This window comes from Bos indicus x Bos taurus, chromosome 16 (assembly GCF_003369695.1).
Source record: "Bos indicus x Bos taurus breed Angus x Brahman F1 hybrid chromosome 16, Bos_hybrid_MaternalHap_v2.0, whole genome shotgun sequence".
NCBI lineage: Eukaryota > Metazoa > Chordata > Mammalia > Artiodactyla > Bovidae > Bos > Bos indicus x Bos taurus.
Genome location: NC_040091.1, coordinates 67,269,903 through 67,289,358, shown reverse-complemented (window position 1 = coordinate 67,289,358; position 19,456 = coordinate 67,269,903). Strand labels below are relative to the sequence as shown.

The window sequence follows — 19,456 nt, the reverse complement described above, 5'->3', positions numbered from 1 at the left end:
AAAGGCAGACCTACAGTACACAAATATTTACAAATATTATACATACTGATGCCTTAACTCCATCCAAATTTAGTTGAACTTAGATATATTTAAAGGATTAATTTCATAATTAGTCAGATATAAATCACTGAAATTTATTGCATTTATTCATTCAAAAGTTGTTTTCCTTCTTCTGTATACTAATGTATCTTGCATTTCACTCTATTTGCCCTAAAGAAGAAAATGAATACCTAGTGAATCATGTAGACTTAGACATGATCACTGCGAGATTACAAATCAGTAAATTATAGGAAGATTAAATTAATTATGGGTGGAGTACATTATTCCACTTATGAGGTTTTCTATAGAATTATTTCAATTGATCTATTTTTTGTTTTAGGTTTAACTATTATTACATTTTAAGTCACAAATGGCTTTAAAGGGAGCCAACTTATGATGAGAGTCATCAATAGGTATGAATTTGTCTTAAAAATATTTTTAAGAAACAAATTTCTGCATCAAGCTGGAATATTTCAGTAATTTGAAGTTAATGTCAACTTTTAAAACACTCTTTTCTGGTTTCAGGTAGATAAATGCCAAGCATTTAGGATGATAAAACCAAGATGTAAAATGTATACTAACCATGTGGATCCAGAAAGACCAGCAATGTAGGTAGCACAGTCCAAAATCCCTGACTCATACAGTGCCTTCATCACACCAGAGAATCCTACCATGGCTCGAAATCCCCCACCTGAGCCCAGTATGGCCACCACAGGCACCTGGAATGATGAAACACAGGGTTATTTATCAAATAAAATCGTAAACTATGTCATGCTCATTTTCATTTGACATGTCCCACATTTGGTAATAAGGGATTTTAAGTTCACTCATATTTTGATATTATCTAACTGTTAAATATAAAATAATGTTTAAGAAAATCAAGAATTAATGTCTATTAGAAAGCAGACATTATTAAAATGGCCACCTAATCCTATTTGAAAACAATAATAACAACAGCAGCAGTCCTTTATATTTGCTTGACTCTTTGCAGTTTGGGGCTTGCTTTGGGGTGTACTTTTTGTTTTAATTGATCCTTTCAAAATTGCTGTAAATGAGCAAAACAGTATTTGGTCATTTTGCAGATGGAAGTTCTGAAAGGATGCTATTACTTATATAAGATCCATTAGCTGGTAATCTATAGTTAAGTAAGCACCTTGCCTTCTTGGTCCAGAATTCTTAGCGATCCTTTATGCTGACCCACTTCAAAAAATATGCTATTATTTAAGCCATCAAAAAGAACGTAATCATCTTAAAGACATATACAATTTATTTCTTCATCTTTAATTCATTCATCAATCTGATTAAGTGGCCTTTGTGTTTCAGGCATCCCCACAGTGGATCTGGGGAATACGGTTAATTTAAGTGAGGCAGAAATAGTAATTATGACAAGAACAACAAAAAAAGGAATAGATGACATTCATTGAGCTCTTATTATCTGGTTGGAATTGTTCTCAACATTTTGTAGACATTGCCTTATTTAATCCTCACAAAATCCCTATGAGATTTCTATTTTACAAGTGAGGAAACCCACGCCTTGAAAACTTGTGTTAAGAGTCATGCAACCAATAAGTAGCAGAGTTGAGTCAAGAGTCATACACTCAGTGTGGCAGCATGCCTTAAAGTCAAGTGCTACAGGCTGGCAGCACATCAGGTCCAGAAGGTGTGGTCAGTTCCAATCAGAAGGACTGGAGTGGTGGAGAAAGCTTCACAGACAAAGAAACCTGAGCTTGATGCTAAAGATGCAAAATTATTCCATAGGGAGGGATAAAGACAAGAGAGAAGGCTGTTCTGGGGAATGGGAAGAGCATAGGCCAATGAAGAGTACTTGCAGCGAAACAGAGAGGCATAGACTGTCTGTAACATGACTGAAATACAAGAGCGTTTATTTGGAAAACTTGTGTAGAGTCATGCAACCAATAAGTAGCATGGTTGAGTCAAGAGTCATACCCTCGGCTCTGATACCATGCCTTATCTCACGTGTGCATAGCTTTCAGGGGGCCCACAAAGTCAAAAGTCTTTTCACAATAACAAGAAGATCTTACTTTCCTTCTTTCAATCTCATTTTCTCATGAATGTAAAATGGAATTTTCCAGAGACTATATGATATTAGATATAGCAATAGTTTGAATTTAAAAACACATGTATACCTGTGGCGGATTCATTTTGATATTTGGCAAAACTAATACAATTATGTAAAGTTTAAAAATAAAATTAAATTAAAAAAAAAAAGGTTATGCTTTGCTGAAGGCTCAGATGATGGTTTGCAATTACTTAGTAATAAAGCATTTTTAACCAAAAAAATAAAAAAAATAAAAACACATATGAGAATAACCTGCATTGAGTTTCAAGCACTTAAATCCTAAAGCTTGGGTGTTCACTCACCAGTGGGATAAATATAGATATTCGTGACACCATTTTTTGAGAACTAAAAGGACCAAAAAGGTTATAGAATTCTTACATATAGAAAGGGAAGTCTATAGGGGTTAGGTCTTACTGGAGGTAGAACAGTGAATGGCAGGACAACCAGAACGGATTTCCTAATCCAGGGCTCTTCTGCACTACTTGGTGGCTATCAAATTTCAAGCCAATTGAAGCCCTCATTCATGAAAACACAGTGCAATGAAGCAATTGAAATGGCTTTGAACCTGTGTATACTTAGATGAACAGAATGCTCTGAAACATAGTTTTTAAATTGTAAATAAAGTAAAATATATAAGTTCTGAAAAACTTACATGGAGAGGGATGAAAGCTAAGATAGGAAACTAAAGTGGGTTATAAAGTGGGTGAATGGAGTATAATACAGTATTAAGAGTAGTTGTAAGGATGCCAGTTAGAAATTAGGAGAAGGGATTTGAGTTAGGCCTTGAATGAAGGGCTGAGTTTATAGGTACTATAATAATAATGATAATAATAAAACGATTTACTGTTACTATGTGCCAAACACTAGATAACTTCCCTGGTGGCTCAGAAGTAAAGCGTCTACCCGCAATGTGGGAGACCTGGGTTTAATCCCTGGGTCAGGAAGATCCCCTGGAGAAGGAAATGGCAACCCACTCCAGTACTCTTGCCTGCAAAATCCCATGGATGGAGAAGCCTGGTAGGCTATAGTCCATGGGGTTGCAAAGAGTTGGACAAGACTGAGTGACTTCACTAGAATAGCCACAAATAAGAAAAGGTATGTGATTCTGAGATGAAAAGATCAGTCTTAGTAGTAGGACTATACTAGGGAGCTAGGAAAAAAAGATTATGAAAGACTTTAAAGGGAAAAAAATGTCAGCGTTGATATTTTAGAAGGAGGAAGACTATTTACATTCAAAAATTATGTGGGGGCTTTTAAGTCTGTTGATTTGGTTACTTGGCAACACTGTGTTATTGAAAATAACATTAAGCCCAATACAAATAAGGTAGTTCGGAGTAAAAGTAACAGGTAACACTATTTCATTTCAACATATAATACAAAACCTACAATATTGTTCAAAGAGAAATTTCATAAGAGAAGTTGGAAAATTGAATGTAAACCTCTTTAATCCTAAGAAAACAATTCCCCAGATGTCCTTCTTCACATGCCAGGAGCCCAACACATACTTATGGATGACAATCTTATGTTAGGAATTTTCTGAAAACAGCCACTTATTAAACTGGGACTCATGTAACTCAGTTTTCATCATTGCTTTACAGTAACCCTAAAGAGGTTTTCAGGTCAGAAATTTGGATTGCTATCATTTGAAAGAAAATGCCATATTATTTGTGTATAAAAATTAAATAATGAAATAATTGAACTGTACAGACTACAATTTACAACTTTATTTATTGTACATGAATTACTATGTTTTGTGCATCATTTAATTTTTGCAATTCTATGAGATATATCTTATTGCCATTTTAAAGATAAAGGCATTGAAACACAAGAAACATTGCTTTTCCACTGTCATAAAGCCAGAAAGTGGTGTCCTGTGGATTTAAAGCTGGGTTTGTCAGATTCTGAAGTTTTAAATTCACTGTGCTCCACCGGAAATAATCCCCCATAACTACAGGGACCTTAGCAAAGGAAATCCTCTTTGAAAAAATTTGGGGGTAGGATTAATAAAATTTTTGCTACTGGTATATTCTGGATTCCATAAGTCATACAGAATATGCATTTTTAAAATATAAAATTAAAAATTTTATTAACTATAAATAGAAAGGAAATTTAGACTTACGAAGAAAATTTATTTCATTTAATCTTGTGTGTGTGTGTGCTCAGTTGTGTCTGAGTCTTTACAACCCATGGACTGTATGTAGCCCACCAGGCTCCTCTGTCCATGAAATTCTCCAGGCAAGAATACTGGAGTGGGTTGCCATTTCCTACTCCAGGAGATCTTGCTGATTCAAATATCAAACTTGTGTCTCTTGTAGCTCCTACACTGGCAGCCGGATTCTTTACCAACTGTGCCACCTAGGAAACCTCCTCAAAAGGAGATTATTATTATTTTCATGTCTCAAATGAGGAGGTACTTAAGTGCACACATTATACCATATCTGCATCCATATTGCTGATAATCAGAATGTGAGATGCAGAGTCAAGGACACATAATTCATGCTCTTTCCTTTTCCCCATTATTCAAAAAGAAAAGAGTAATCCTTGTTGAGAGAAACCATTTGGTATTTAGCTAAATTACTTTCTTTTTTTTTTTTTTTTTTTTTTTTGCCGTGGCTCATTGCTGCTGGGATCTTTCTGACCAGGGATTGAACCTGCACCCTCAACAGTGAAAGCACACAGTCCACCAGGGAATTCCCTAAGTTACATTTCAGATTTATGCATCACTTCAGATGCCAGCACAATTTTATGTAACGAATAAAGACTAACTTTGGATGTTTTAATAGTGGTAGTCATTCTGAAATAACTTGCAAAGAATAATGGGGGACTTATAAGGTGCAGATGTTAGTCCTGGCTCTAAGTCTAAAAAAATGAAACAAATAAAAGTTGCTGTGAGGTTTTAGGTTATATTTAGACTTAATTGCACCGATATTTGTGTATAAATGGTATCAATGAATATTTCTCATACTTCTGTCATACGATTACAGGAAATGAATTTTATTTACCAGAATCCCTGTGTTTTGATTAAATTATTCTCATGCATCGGCTTGCGGATATTATTAATTTCCTCCTTTGCAAAATAAAATTTGAAAATGCTCAAAGATTTTTTTTTTATGTTTTAATAGATTTTAAGTTCCAACAATTTATATAAGACTTTTGCCTTCTTGGTTCCTGTATTAGTCAGAGTTCTCCAAAGAAACGGAACCAGTTGTAGGTAGGTAGGTAGGAAGGTAATCTATCTATCTATGTATGAAAGCGACTCACACAATTATGAAGAATGACAAGTCCAGATTTGCAGTTGTAGTCCAAATGCCAATAGGTAAGGAACCAAGAGAGCTGATGACTCAGGTGAAGCCCAAGTCTGTTGGAGAATTCTCTCTTGCTTGGTAAGGTTGATCCTTTTGTTCTATTTAGGCCTTCAACTGATTGGATGGGGCCCACCCACATTATAGATGACAACTTGATTATTCAAATTTCACTGACTTAAAGATCAATCAAGGGACTTCCCTGGTGGTGCAGTGGCTAAGACTTCATGCTCCCAATGCATGGGGCTCAGGTTTGATACCTGATCAGGGAACTAGTTCCCACATGCTGTGACCAAGAATTCTTATACAGCAACTAAAGATCCCATGTGCTACAAGTCATACCTGGGCAGCCAAATACAGAAATAAATACTAATCAAATAAAAAAACATCCTCCACACTGATGAAAATTGACTATCACAAGTCCACCCCTTCTCAACTCAGCAGCTATATGCATCCCTTTAACCATACTTAATCTCCAAATAAAGACAACATGATATAGATATCCTACCTAACATGATATAGATATCCTGTGTGCAAATGGAAATGCACTAATCCTTTCCCCAGAAAAGAATGCAAAGTCCTTAGATATGCTTATTCTTCTCCTTGATACCTCATAACTTAAATATGAATCTGTTTTTACAATTCTGTGTGTGCATGCACATATACACATTCATAATAAATTAAGGAAGAAATATTCATGGCAAATACAATCTCATTTCAGGCATCTGGTATTTATAACTACCTCCTATTACTATCCATTCTGTATTTTCTTTGCCTTCAACTAGCACCTCAGCTGGTGGGTGATCTAACCTTCATTTTGGAAAGTTCTGGGTCATTAGCAGTCCTTCCTGGATTGGGTTCTTAGAGTTTTCCATTGATGTAACTCAGGGCATTGTAATACTAACAGACGGACACCATAGAGGATCTCTTGTATCTCAGATATACTCTTCCTTACCACATCATCAGTTCAGTTCAGTTCAGTCGCTCAGTCGTGTCCCACTCTTTGTGACCCCCATGAATCACAGCACGCCAGGCATCCCTGTCCATCACCAACTCCGGAGTTCAATCCCTCTTTAATAGTCAGGGATCAATCACCCCCACCAGGATAGTAGTTCCCTTCTTTACCTACTGAGTAAAGAGGCGCCCACAAAGGTCAGGGAGCAGCCTTAAATTATACTTCAGTGGAAATTACCTGCTGAGTGAAGAGGCGCCCACCAAGGTCAGGGAGCAGCCTTAAATTATACTTCAGTGGAATCACTGTTGCACTTTCGGTAGAAGCATCCCTTCCTCAGAATTAAGACCTCTAAGTCAGAAGAGTATAAGGTCATGCAGACAGGAAACAAATATTTTGCCAGTGGGTCCCTAGGGGTAATAGCGAGTCCAACCACTTCCACTCTTGGAGTCATGAATCCTGGGGATAAATAGCACCAATTCTGGATGCTGATTCAGAGGATTTAAACCTCCCAGAAAACCATATTCCAGGTCTGCAAGGTACTGCCACTGAGCTGGCACTATAACTGAGTCTTCAAAAGGTATTCTACCATTCCATCAAACTAGCTACTTCATGACGGTGGAGAAGATGATAAAGCAGGTAAATTCCGTGACGTGGTTCATTGCCATACTTCATTTGCTGAGAGGCAATTTCCTTGATCAGAAGCAATGCTGTATGGAATATTATGACACTAAATAAGGCATTTTGTATGTCTACAGATGGAAGTTTTGGCAAAATTCTTGAGTACAGGGAAGGCAAATTTGAATCCAGAGTAAGTGTTTATTCAGGTAAACACAAAACATTGCTCTTTCTGTGATGGCAGCAGTCTGGTGTAATCAATCTGCCACTGACGACCCATAGGAATGATGCCATGCTGGGGACTCAGTGTTGGTCTCTGCTGCTGGCCAACTGAGTACTTAGCAGCTGCTGTAGCCAGTTCAGCCTTGGCAGATGGAAGTCCACACTGCTGAATCCAAGCATAACCTCCATCCCTGCCATGATGGGCACTTTTTTCATGATCTTACTGGGTGATGACAGGGGTGACTTGTGAAAGAAACTGACTGGTATCCACAGAACAGTTCATCTTACATACTTCATTAATAAAATCCTTCTCTGCTAAGGCCACTCTTTGGTGGGCATAGACCTAGGACACAGCTATTTTCCATCCAGAAGAAAGATCAATTCATACACCTCCTGTACAATCTTTTCCTTTTTTGTCATCAGTTTTCTAACTGTGTTCTTTTAAAGTCCCTAACCAAGCAGCCCAAGAATTGGCCACAGGCCATGTATCAGTATATAATTTCATGTCTGGCCATTTCCCCACCCAAGCAAAATGAAAGACTAGGTGCCTCTTATAACTCTGCCCTCTGGGAAGATTTCCCTTCACAACTTTCCTTCAAGGGTATCCCAGAAAGGGACTGGGGTCCTTCAGCTGTCCTCTTTCAGGTGGTACCGAAACCTTGTGCAAAATCACCTGTGACAAGAAACAAGTGTTCTTTCCTCTTGTCAACTGACTCCCTTATGAGGCTCTGGATGCAGGATGGAAAGAGAGGTTAGGGTAACAAAAGTGGGACACATGGGCAATTGGGCCACTTCTTAATGGAATTTATGTGTATCTTCAGGGCCTGGTCAGCCTGATTTCATATATAAAACTTCCATAGTATGATGGAGTGCATCTGTGCAAACCCAACTTTATGGCTGGGTGGATCAGATAACATGAGTCAGCTGAGGTCACATGATAACTTGGTCACCTATAGTTAAGCATGCAATCTCTACTAAGGCCCAGTAAGTAGGCCAAAAGCTACTTTTCCGAAGGATAGTAGTTAATTAAAGAGGATGGCAAGGTCTTGTACCCAGGGTGCCTGTGCTGCAATCCACCTACAAGTACCTACCCCAGCCTGCAAAGAGCATTCCTATCTGCCACACACACTTCAAGCAGCAACAGATCTGAATGGTCAGATGGCCCCTGGGGCAGAGCAGCTCACAACTTAACTGAGTCCTATTGTAAAGCTTTCTCTTGTTTTGGAGCCCATTCAAAACTAGCTAAGGGGAGTTCCAACTGATTGTCCAACCATGTTTATGACTAAAAGGAATAAGAATTGACACAGGAAAGTGCTATTGTCATAATGAAGATGGAAGCGAGAGGAAGAATATTCTTAATGAAGGAAATCGAATAAACAAAGAAATAAAAATTCTTATTGAAAACCCAAGATTGATTTTTATTACCGCCTTCTTTGAAATTATTTGGCTTTTTCTCCCCCTCTGTCACTACACAGTCTCTTCTTTCTCTAGTTTTTCACTTAATTTATCTGACAAACTTAAGTACATAATAGTAGTCTAGATAACAGAATATATTACTTAAGGATTACTTATACTCCTATTTTCATACAAAGCTATCTGTCTGTGTATTCCTTATACTCTGCCTTGAGAAGAAACATTTCCATCTTTATTCTTCCATAAAAGTTGGAGCAAAATTTCCTTCTCTCATTTCTCTGCTATATTAATTTCAAATCTGAGTCCCCTAACCAGTTCTTGCTCTCTTTATAGTCAGTTATGTAGGGACATGAAAACTGTTAAGTAGCATTTCTCTTCAAATAAGAGACCCTAATCTGGAAACTTCATCTGATTAAAAGCTATTTTGGAACAAGAACATTTAAAAGAACTGGCCTTTAAATAATCCAAATATGACAAAAATTCCCACACACGGTGTCACAGATCTTACTCACAGGAAAGACCTCAGCTCTTTTTATTTATGGAGGAATTATATTCATCAGAGACACTGTTCCAATAACAAGCTCACTTATCAGATTTTAATTCCACAAAAACAAACTTGAAAGAGAAAGGGATGATTTGAAGAAATTACTTTTGGGGAATACATAAAGCCTGGAGAAATGGCAGCTGATCGCAATGGCTGCAGACATGAGAGCATTTAAACCACTTCAGTCTGGACAAAGAGTTATGCTTTTTAGAAACTTTTCATCCAAATGACTAAAATCAATACATTTTAGAACTTTTTATTATCAAGGATAATTGTTTTTTTTAAGTCTTAGTGCTGAGGAGAAGAAACTCTTGGGTTACTTGAAACATTAACTATTTGACTTATTCAAGTGGCTCGGATATTAAAGAATCCGCCTGCAATGCAGGTTCAATCCCTGGGTTGGGAAGATCCCCTGGAGGAGGGCATGGTAACACACTCCAATATTCTTTCCTGGAGAATCTCCACGGACAGATGAGCCCAGCGGGCTACAGTCCATGGACACGCAAAGAGTCAGACACAACTGTATGAATAAACACAGCATTATCCAAGTAGGAAAGCTAAGTTTTTATTGACTTTGACATTGCCCTGGGGTGTTACATAACAACAATACCCACATATTGGTTTAATAGGTACTATTGTATTAAGTACAAGAACATTTAAAAGAATTGGCCTTTAAATAATCCAAATACGACAAAAATTCCCACACACAAAGTGTCACAGATCTTACTCACAGGAAAGACCTCAGCCCTTTTTATTTATGGAGGAATTATATTCATCAGGCCTTCCCTGGTGGCTCAGATGGTAAAGCATCTGCCTACAATGTGGGAGACCCGGGTTTGATCCCTGGGTTGGGAAGATCCCCTGGAGAAGGAAATGGCAACTTACTCCAGTATTCTTGCCTGGAAAATCCCATGGACAGAGGAGCTTGGTTGGCTACTGTCCATGGACTCGCAAAGAGTCAGACATGACTGCACGAATAAACACAGCATTATCCAAGTAGGAAAGCTAAGGTTTTATTGAATTTGACATTGCCCTGGAGTGTTATGTAACAGCAATACCCACATATTGGTTTAATAGCTACTATTGTATTAAGTGCTACTACAGTATTAAGTAATCAAGATGTGCCTTACACATTCTTTGGGCTGCTTTATAAGACTTTATACTCATCCTTTTAGTTGAATAAGAGACATCGTCTCTATTTCACAAGTGAAACACAGGGAAGAAGCAAGGGACCCAAATTCCTTCTGCCAAAATGCATTCTACATTTTAAGTCAACATTGGTATCCTAAACTGGATGCCGCAAAATATTTGTGAAAACTGGGAACAAGACAGGCACCATCTCTGCATCAATATTGAGTAGGACTATTCTGTCTTAGACAAACTGCTATAGTAGTCTGCTCCTTTTACCTTCAGGAGGCCAACTAGCCAGTACTGAATCGAAGGTGAAGATCTTGGCAGGGAGCAAGGGAAATGGGAGCTTAAGAGGCCCTTGGCCCAGGAAAAACACAAAATAGGAAAATGATACTTGTGTTATGGGAATGGGTGGTGCTGAATACATCTAAGTGGATGATTTCTGCCAAAAAGTCTCAACTAAAACATCAAAAGTTTTAATTCTAGGAATGACTACCAAAAACATGAGTTTAATATTTTTGAAGACTAGCCCAGAGAAAAGCATAATTACTTCATTCTCCATCTGCTGCAGAAAAGTCAATATGTATGAATAGTATGCCAAATTTCACTTTCCCAGAAAGACTCCTTTTCACAACAGGAGTGCCTAGGAGATGAGGCAGCAACTTTCCTTTTGAAAAGGAAAACCTGTGACCAAAGGCCACTGGACTTTTGTGGCAACATGCCCCATAGACTTTCAATTCAACCCTTCAAACTGCGATCTTTTCATCCAAACCTGTCTCCTCCCCAGTCTGTGTTAGTCACTCAGTCGCGTCTGACTCTGTGAGAGTTGGACTGTACCTCTCTCCATGGGATTCTCCAGGCAAGAATACTGGAGTGGGCTGCCATTCCCTTCTCCAGGGAATCTTCCCAACCCAGGGATTGAACCCACATCTCCTGAAGCTCCTGCCTCAGAAGGTGGGTTCTTCACCAATAGGACCACCTGAGAAACCCCCTCCTCCCCAATAACCTGATCAAATATTCCTCAGTTATGAGCCCCTGCTCTCTCTCTCTAGTGAACCCATCTCCTGGCTGAAATGCCAAACCACTGCCCACATTTGTGCCCTGACTCTTACTGTTCCTGATGAATTTGAGGTTCTTGATGTCTCACTGTGAAAGAAATCAGCAAGAGACAAACTGATAGGTCGGAAGTGGATTTATTTAGAGAAAAATATACTCCACCGAGTATGAGCCATCTCAGAAAGCTAGAGAGCACTGAAAAATCGTGCGGTTAGTTTTAACGGGCTGAGTAATCAGCCTAATCAGTGGGAGGAATATTCCAATTATCTGCGGGAAGGGGCAGAGATTTCCAGGAATGATGCCATGGTTCACTTTTTGGCCTCTGATGGTTAGCCTCAGAACTGTCATGGCGCTGGTGGGTGTATCATTTAGTTAACTATTATAATGAGCATATAATAAGGCTCAAGGTCCGCTGGAAGTCGAGTATGTGACTACCTTGAACCTAGTTGGTTCTTTTTTGTCGTACCTTATGGCTATGTCATTCTTTTAAAGGTCGTGCCTTGCCCCTTTCCTTCCTGTTTTAATTACAACGCCACGTTTACTGAGGGTCTACTGCAAGCTAGGAGCTGAGCTGGTGCTGGGCATATAAAGGTGAATAACACAGACACTGCTCTGCTCCTCATGAAAATTATATTCTAATGGAAAAAAAACAGACATTAAATGAATATTTGTACAAGTATTTTAAAAGTTCAATTGCAGGAAATCCAGAGAAGATAATGTACATACCTGTGCTATAAAAGAACATGACTGAGAGACCTAACTTGGACCCAGGGGGAGAGACAGAAGGATGGAGGAGCGAATGACAAAGATTGCTTGAGTCACACGTGTTCTGATTCAAGAATGAGAGGCTGTAAGTTCACTGAAAAGGGGATGGGATGGAGGGAGAGGGGATGGGGGCAGACAGAAGCAACAGTGTTCACACGAGAATGCAAACTGGGAAAGGGTTCTTCGAGATTTGGAGCCAAGAGGTACTCGGTGGAGGGGCTGGAGGGGATTTGGGATGAACTAGCAGCACGTGGGTGTCTAACCACCTAGATCAGCAGCGAAGTCCACACTTGGCTGTATGCTTTACTTCGCAGGTGGCGCTAGTGGTAAAGAAGCCACCTGCCAACGCAGGAGACATAAGACACACAGGTTAGATCCTGGATTGGGAAGATCCCCTGGAGGAAGGCACAGCAACCCACTCCAGGATTCTTGCCTGGGAAATCCCATGGACAGAGGAGCCCGGTGAGCTACAGTTCACAGGGTTGCAAAGAGGTGGACACGACTGAAGTGACTTGGCACGCACAGCAACATGTGAAGCTGGAAAGATGCTTTGAGGCCAGTCCTAAGAGCAGGGGAAGGATTTTAGGCTTGAGTTTGATAAAATCAGATTTGTGTTTTGGAAAGATCGCTGAGACTTCAGTGTGAACAAAAAATGGAAAGGAGGAGGACAAGCATCAGCAGAACTATAAAAAGGAGAGGATTTGATGTTCGGATTCAAATATGCTGAGTGTGAGATGTGAAGAATACAAGTGAATGAATCAGTAAAAGGAGGTACCAATATTCAGGTCTGAAGATCACAAGGGAGGTTCTAAGTCACTGAGAAACATGAAGGTTCTAAGTCACTGAGAAACAACACCATCTCAGCCCAAAGGTGTTGGGTGACACATGGAAGAGAGAGAAAATTCTTAAGTGTGCGGAATGAAGAGAAAAGGGGCTTGGCACGGAGTCTTGAAGAACTCATAAATAATGTGCAGAGGAAGAAGATCTGGTAAAGGGAACCAAATAGGCATGATGAAAATAAAGAGAAGACGGTAGACATATTGATGCCAAGGGGAGAAAGGGTGAGAACACTTGGGAGACTGGCATTGACACACAGACCCTATTGATACTACGTATAAAATAGGTAACTAATGAGAACTTACTGAACGGAACCAGGGTCTCCTGCATGGCAGGCAGATTCTTTACCATCTGAGCCACCAGGGAAGCCCAAATAGCAGAGGGAACTCTACTTAATGCACTGTGGTGACTTGAATGGGAAGGAAGCCCAAAAGGAGGGGATAGATGTGTATGTATGGCTGATTCATTTTGCTGTACAGTAAAAACTAACACAACATTGTAAAGCGTCTATGCTCTGACAAAACACTAATTTTTATAAAAGAGAGAAGATAGTAAGTGAAGGAGAGTGATTGTTTCAAATAGCAGAAAACATGAGTCATTTGCAGCTATCGAATTAGGTTTAAGACAGAGCCAGAAGATCCTTTTGCATGTGTTCCTTGGTACTGGGGACAAGTGGAGCAGCTGCAGGAGAATCATGAGGGCAGACGCCTGAGGAAAGCAAGGAAGTAGAATGAGACTGTGTAGGAAACTGTGAAAAAGTTTGTGACGATAAGGAGAGAAGCAGAGCGGAAAAGAGAAGGGAATGTCCATTCCAGGGGATTTTTCTGGTTCTGTTTTTTTTTTTTTTTTTTCTAAATGTATCAGAGTTTAGAGCATGATTATGTTTTTATAGGAAAAGTTCACGGAGGGGTCGAGGCCGACAACAGAGGCGGGGAGTGGTCCTGCGAAGACTGGAAAGTCGCTATGTTGGGATTCCTAATCGGGGTTTGCCATCCCTATCTGTGGTGTGAGGTGACTGAATTGGAAAGAAAAGGTGTGGTTTCTTCTACTGAACTCAGAGGGAAGTGGCAAAGGCTAAACCCGGGCTATGGAATATGTCAGTCCTCTGGCAAGAAATGAAAGATTTATCATCTCATGACTTTAATTTCCCAGATTAGCAGGCTAGTCTATCCGTTGTGAGGGAGCCAGAGGGTGGATAAGCAGCTGGGAATAAGAAACAATCTCATTCCATTTGCAAATAAATGGAAAGCAGCAAGGTGAGGAAGCACTGAGACAGCCAGAAAGGGTCTCGCAAATGAAGCTGAGAGCCATGAATTAACAGCGGGACCCATTTCCATCACTTTTTTTCTGCTTAAATGTCTTTCTCCCCAGCGAGGCTTTAAACCTCGCCAAGGAAAGTGACTGTTTGGTATTAACCATTTCAGCTTTGTTCACCTTCATTTCCTAGCACAGTGTCTCAACAAATGACAAATGGCAGAAATGAAAACTAACTTGAAATATCATTTCTCTGCTCCAAGGATATAACAGTGTGGGACAAGGCAGGGGACAAAAAGAAGGTGTGGAACTGCTGAAGAAAGGCAGAAAACAAAATCATAAAGACATCCCAGGAAACCAGAAACTCCTGAGTAATATGTAGTCAAGGATGTGTCTTCAAGGACTTATTCACTGAGCAATGAAAAGGGAAAAAAGTGAAGTCACTCAGTTGTGTCTGACTCTTTGCAACCCCACAGACTATAGCCTACTAGGCTCCTCCATCTGTGGGATTTCCCAGGCAAGAATGCTGAAGTGGGTTGCCATTTCCTTCTCCAGGGGATCTGCCCAACCCAGGGATCGAACCCAGGTCTCCCACATTGTAGGCAGATGCTCTACCGTCTGAGCCACCAGGGCCATCACGCTAACTGAGACAATAGACAACCACGAGATGAAGGACTGAAGAGAATTCTCTCATTTTTTCTTAAATAGAAATATCCATGGAGGTTGTGCTCCTCCTCCAAGCTTCCTTTTAGCAAAAACTCCCCATCAGCAACATCTTATCTTATAGTTTGCTCCTATCATAGCAAAGCCATTTCAGCATCAGCAGACCAGCTTTTGACCCCGATATTCACCTAGAAACACAGGTAGATACTCTGTTATCACATATGGAACAGGTACACATCTGGTCCCCTTACTCAGAATTTCTCTCTCATTTCCAATTGCATTTGGTCCTTAATTTACAATAATCTTGAATCCCTGGTCTGTGAGTACGTGCATGGGGATAACTATGCATGCTTATAGATATATATTGACTTATGCATTTAATAGGGGCTTTCTTAATAGCTCAGTTGGTAAAGAATCCGCCTGCAATGCAGGAAACCCCAGTTCGATTCCTGGGTCAAGAAGGTCCCCTGGAGAAGGAAAAAGCTACTCACTCCAATATTCTTGGGCTTCCCTTGTGTTTCAGCTGGTAAAGAATCCACCTGCAATGCAGGAGACCTGGGTTCGATCCCTGGGTTGGGAAGATCTGCTGGAGAAGGGAAAGGCTACCCACTCCAGTGTTCTGGCCTGGAGAATTCCATGGACTATACAGTCCATGGGGTCTCAAAGAGTCAGACACAACTGAGCGACTTCCACTTTCATGCATTTAATATCTTTCTAAAAGTAAATTATATTCATCTCAAATATTCAATTAACAGAAAAGCTCAATGCAATAAGTAAAAACTATTACCTGATATGCCATTAAGAAGAAATTCCATTATCATCATTTGATGAGCATCACTACGGCACTTTTTTAAATGTTGTTTCATTGAGGTATGATTGACATATCTTATAACTGCTTTAGGTGTACAACATAATGATTTGTTATTTGTATATATTGTGAAATTATCACCACAATAAGTCTAGCTAATATTCATCCCTATACATAGTCATAAAATTTTTTCTTGTGATAAAAACTTTTAATATCTACCCTTAGCAACTTTAAAATATATAATACAGAATTATTAACCATGGCAGGAATTTATTTTTAGATTTCATAAAGAAGAATAGACCAATAGATGGATGGATGGGTGGATGGACGGATGGATAGGTAGATAGGTAGGTAGGCACGTAGATACATACATACATACATATATACTTACATACATAAATCAGAGAAGGGATAAGTAGATAAGCAGACAAAACTGGATTATATAATATGTTACTGAATAAAATAAATGGCATTTACTTTGCTGGAATTTAAGGGAAGAAAAAGGAGTTAAAGTACAATTGAAGGATTGTACTTTCAATATTCGTTGACAAACTTTTTAAATTTTCACATCTCTCTATAATTAGAATCATGAAAAATATTCACATGTGGAGATCATTGTTTTAACTACCTGGCCAACTTTGGATATCTTTTCACTCCCTGCTATGAAATAGTAATAATTTGAAACATTTCCTTTTATCTCCCCTATTCATGTCTTTTAAGAAAAAAAATTTTGTTTATTGTTGTCATTAAGATTTATAACATTTTGTTCTGGTTCAGTAATGACAATTTCCACAATTATTTAATCTTAGTTTGTATTAAAATGAATTCAATGACCCGTTTACAGGTTAAACTTTTCCTACAAATGAAATGAACATCTTGTTTGTGCATCAGTATGCCTATGCTTCTTTTAAAAATTACATCTGATAAATACTATGAAATATGGGCAGTCCTTGTGATTATCTTCCTCGAAGAGTTTCCATTTATGAAATACTCACCTTACCTTAGAAAGATAAAGAAATAATACTCAGTCTCAATATCTTTACATTTGAGAGGAATTTGAGAGAGAGCACAAACAAAATTGTTATTAAATTGCAAAAACATTTTGAAAAATTTCCAACTCACATCACGTGTAGAATGCAAGCCTTCACTATTCTTTGGACCCAGCAGTTTCTTCATGTTTTCCTTTATGTTTTCCTTTCTCTGTTGTCTGAAAGCTTTCTCCTGGTCACACAGAGCCATACTAAACCGGAGGTCTGGGGATGAACTGCGTATAAAACAGAGATAATAAACTAATGTCCTCAAGTCTATAGCCTTGTTATACATCATCCAGTTCCCACAAGCCCCGTAACTACACTGATATATTCTCACTTCTTCCCTCAGCCGTTTCCTAGGACGGGATCTGAAATGAAACTATAAAATGATGCTACTGTATCTTATCACAGCAACATCCAAGGGACACTCCTCAGTTTTATCTCCTCTTCTGTTCCTCACAGGTAACCCCTACCTTAAACTTGCTCTTTCTTTTTCTGATGTACTTATTTATAATTTTACATTATACATTTAGGTCTAAATAATATAGAGTCATTTTATAGGTTTTTAATATTTTGTGTAAATGCTATCAACCAGGTGTATTCTGCAAATCACTTTTTCCATTGAACTTTTTTTGAGGATTCATTTGTGTTTATAAGTAGAACAAATTCAAATATCTTCACTACTCTGAGGCATTTTCATTATGTGATTATTGCACAATATATGTATCCATAAGTATTGGTGTTATGTCCATTTTTTTAACTACTACAAGCAGTATTACCACAAACATGTGGCAAAGTTTCCTGTAAGACACGCTCTTTAGAAAGAACACTGCATTAAATTGTCCCAATAGATACATTTATAAAATACTTGGCACCCCACTCCAGTACTCTTGCCTGGAAAATCCCATGGACGGAGGAGCGTGGTGGGCTGCAGTACACGGGGTCGCTAAGAGTCAGACATGACTGAGCGACTTCACTTTCACTTTCCTCTTAAGAAGGAAATGGCAACCCACTCCAGTGTTCTTGCCTGGAGAATCCCAGGGACTGGGGAGCCTGGTGGCCTGCTGTCTACGGGTTCGCACAGAGTCGGACACGACTGAAGTGACTTAGCAGCAGTAGCAGCAAGTAAAAAAGTGATTAGAAATATTTCAACCATTACCAAAATTAGCAAGCAGGTACTTAAATCCAGGACTTCTCATTCTACAACTCATGTTCCTTGTAATATACTATACTGATCATTATCTTACATTAAGCACAAGAAGCATGATTTTTAAAAGATCTACAAATAAAGCAATAAACATAGATGTTTAGAAGATATCAGTATGAAAATATGTAAAAGAAAATTGAAAACATTTTGAATAATTTGGCAAATATAATAACAGAAGTATGGTTCATATCTCCTGTACCATCTTTAAGCTCTCTAATTAATTTCTTTCCTGATTTTATTTTTTATTTAATTGAAGACTTTCCATAAAAATTGAATTTTTCTTTAAAGAGCATTTCATTTTAGAATCAAGACAAATTAACACGTAAAACTAGAGTTTGATTAAAGTTTATTGTAGATATATAGTAAATTGCTTCTAGATCTATGTATACTATTTAGCTGCAGTTTTTTTCCTACATTATTTTTGATAATTCTGCTTTGCTAAAGCTGCTGCTGCTGCTGCTAAGTCGCGTCAGTCGTGTCCGACTCTGTGCAACCCCATAGACAGCAGCCCACCAGGCTCCCCCGTCCCTGGGATTCTCCAGGCAAGAACACTGGAGTAGGTTGCCATTTCCTTCTCCAATGCATGAAAGTGAAAAGTGAAAGTGAAGTTGCTCAGTAGTGTTTGACTCTTGGCGACCCCATGGACTGCAGCCTACCAGGCTCCTCCGTCCATGGGATTTTCCAGGCAAGATAGTGTCCTAATTACACCAATGGAGATCATTTCCCATTACTTTCATGGTCGAGAAACAAAAATATTTCTAATCTCATGCCAAAATATATCACTTACAAGCGAGAATCGATGTAATGCAAAATAACAGAAGCAAAAAAGCTGGACTGTCCTTTGATATATCCTGATATATACTGAAGGGCAACAGTAACTTATGCAATAATTTTCTAAGTTGAATCAATATTATCCAGGGATCAAAATAAGAAAAATATATAAACCCAATGTCAATGTATCCATACTCATTCATTTAGCAAATTATAAGATATAAAATGTTACACTAATTCTGTGGTGTCCATGTAAATAAAGTGTGTATTAGTAACTTTGGTAAAAACCCACTTCAAAGACATGCAGAGAGCTTGAGGAAGGCAGCATCTATTGACCTCAGTCTTAGATCAGAGATGAACTTATTCTCAAGGCCCCTGACTCCCCTAAGGCTCACCATTTGAAAATAAGTAAATTGAATTTCCAACATTCATTACTGGAGGCCACTTTGAAAGCGCAACACACATTGTGGAACTTAATCATTTGTTTTCCAGCTGATCATTATGAACAAAGGCAGTCTCAATTTTCAGTGTTTCCTCTTACAGTTTTCTGTGTATGATCACTTTCATGTTTTTTAATATCCATCTGAATCAACCAGGAAAAATCAGCCTCCATAGCTGTATTTATTTATATGGGAATAGATATTTAACTTGATGGAGGGCCCTTTCTAAAGGCTCTTCTTCTGACAATTATGATTTAACCACCAAATTACTGGAAACTTAAGCAAAGAATATTAGTTTTTTTTTTTTTTTTTTTTACTGCTGT

General features: G+C 38.7%; 1 protein-coding gene across 1 annotated transcript in view; it reads right to left on the bottom strand.

Moving 5' to 3' along the window:
• Nucleotides 1-19,456, bottom strand: part of PLA2G4A (phospholipase A2 group IVA) — a 174,333-nt gene that overhangs the window by 64,430 nt on the left and 90,447 nt on the right. Inside the window, exons 7-8 of the mRNA XM_027565600.1 lie at nt 16,807-16,948; nt 622-758 (exon numbers count right to left, since the gene is read on the bottom strand). Coding sequence (XP_027421401.1) covers nt 622-758; nt 16,807-16,948 — 279 coding nt within the window. The remainder of the gene's footprint in view (nt 1-621; nt 759-16,806; nt 16,949-19,456) is intronic.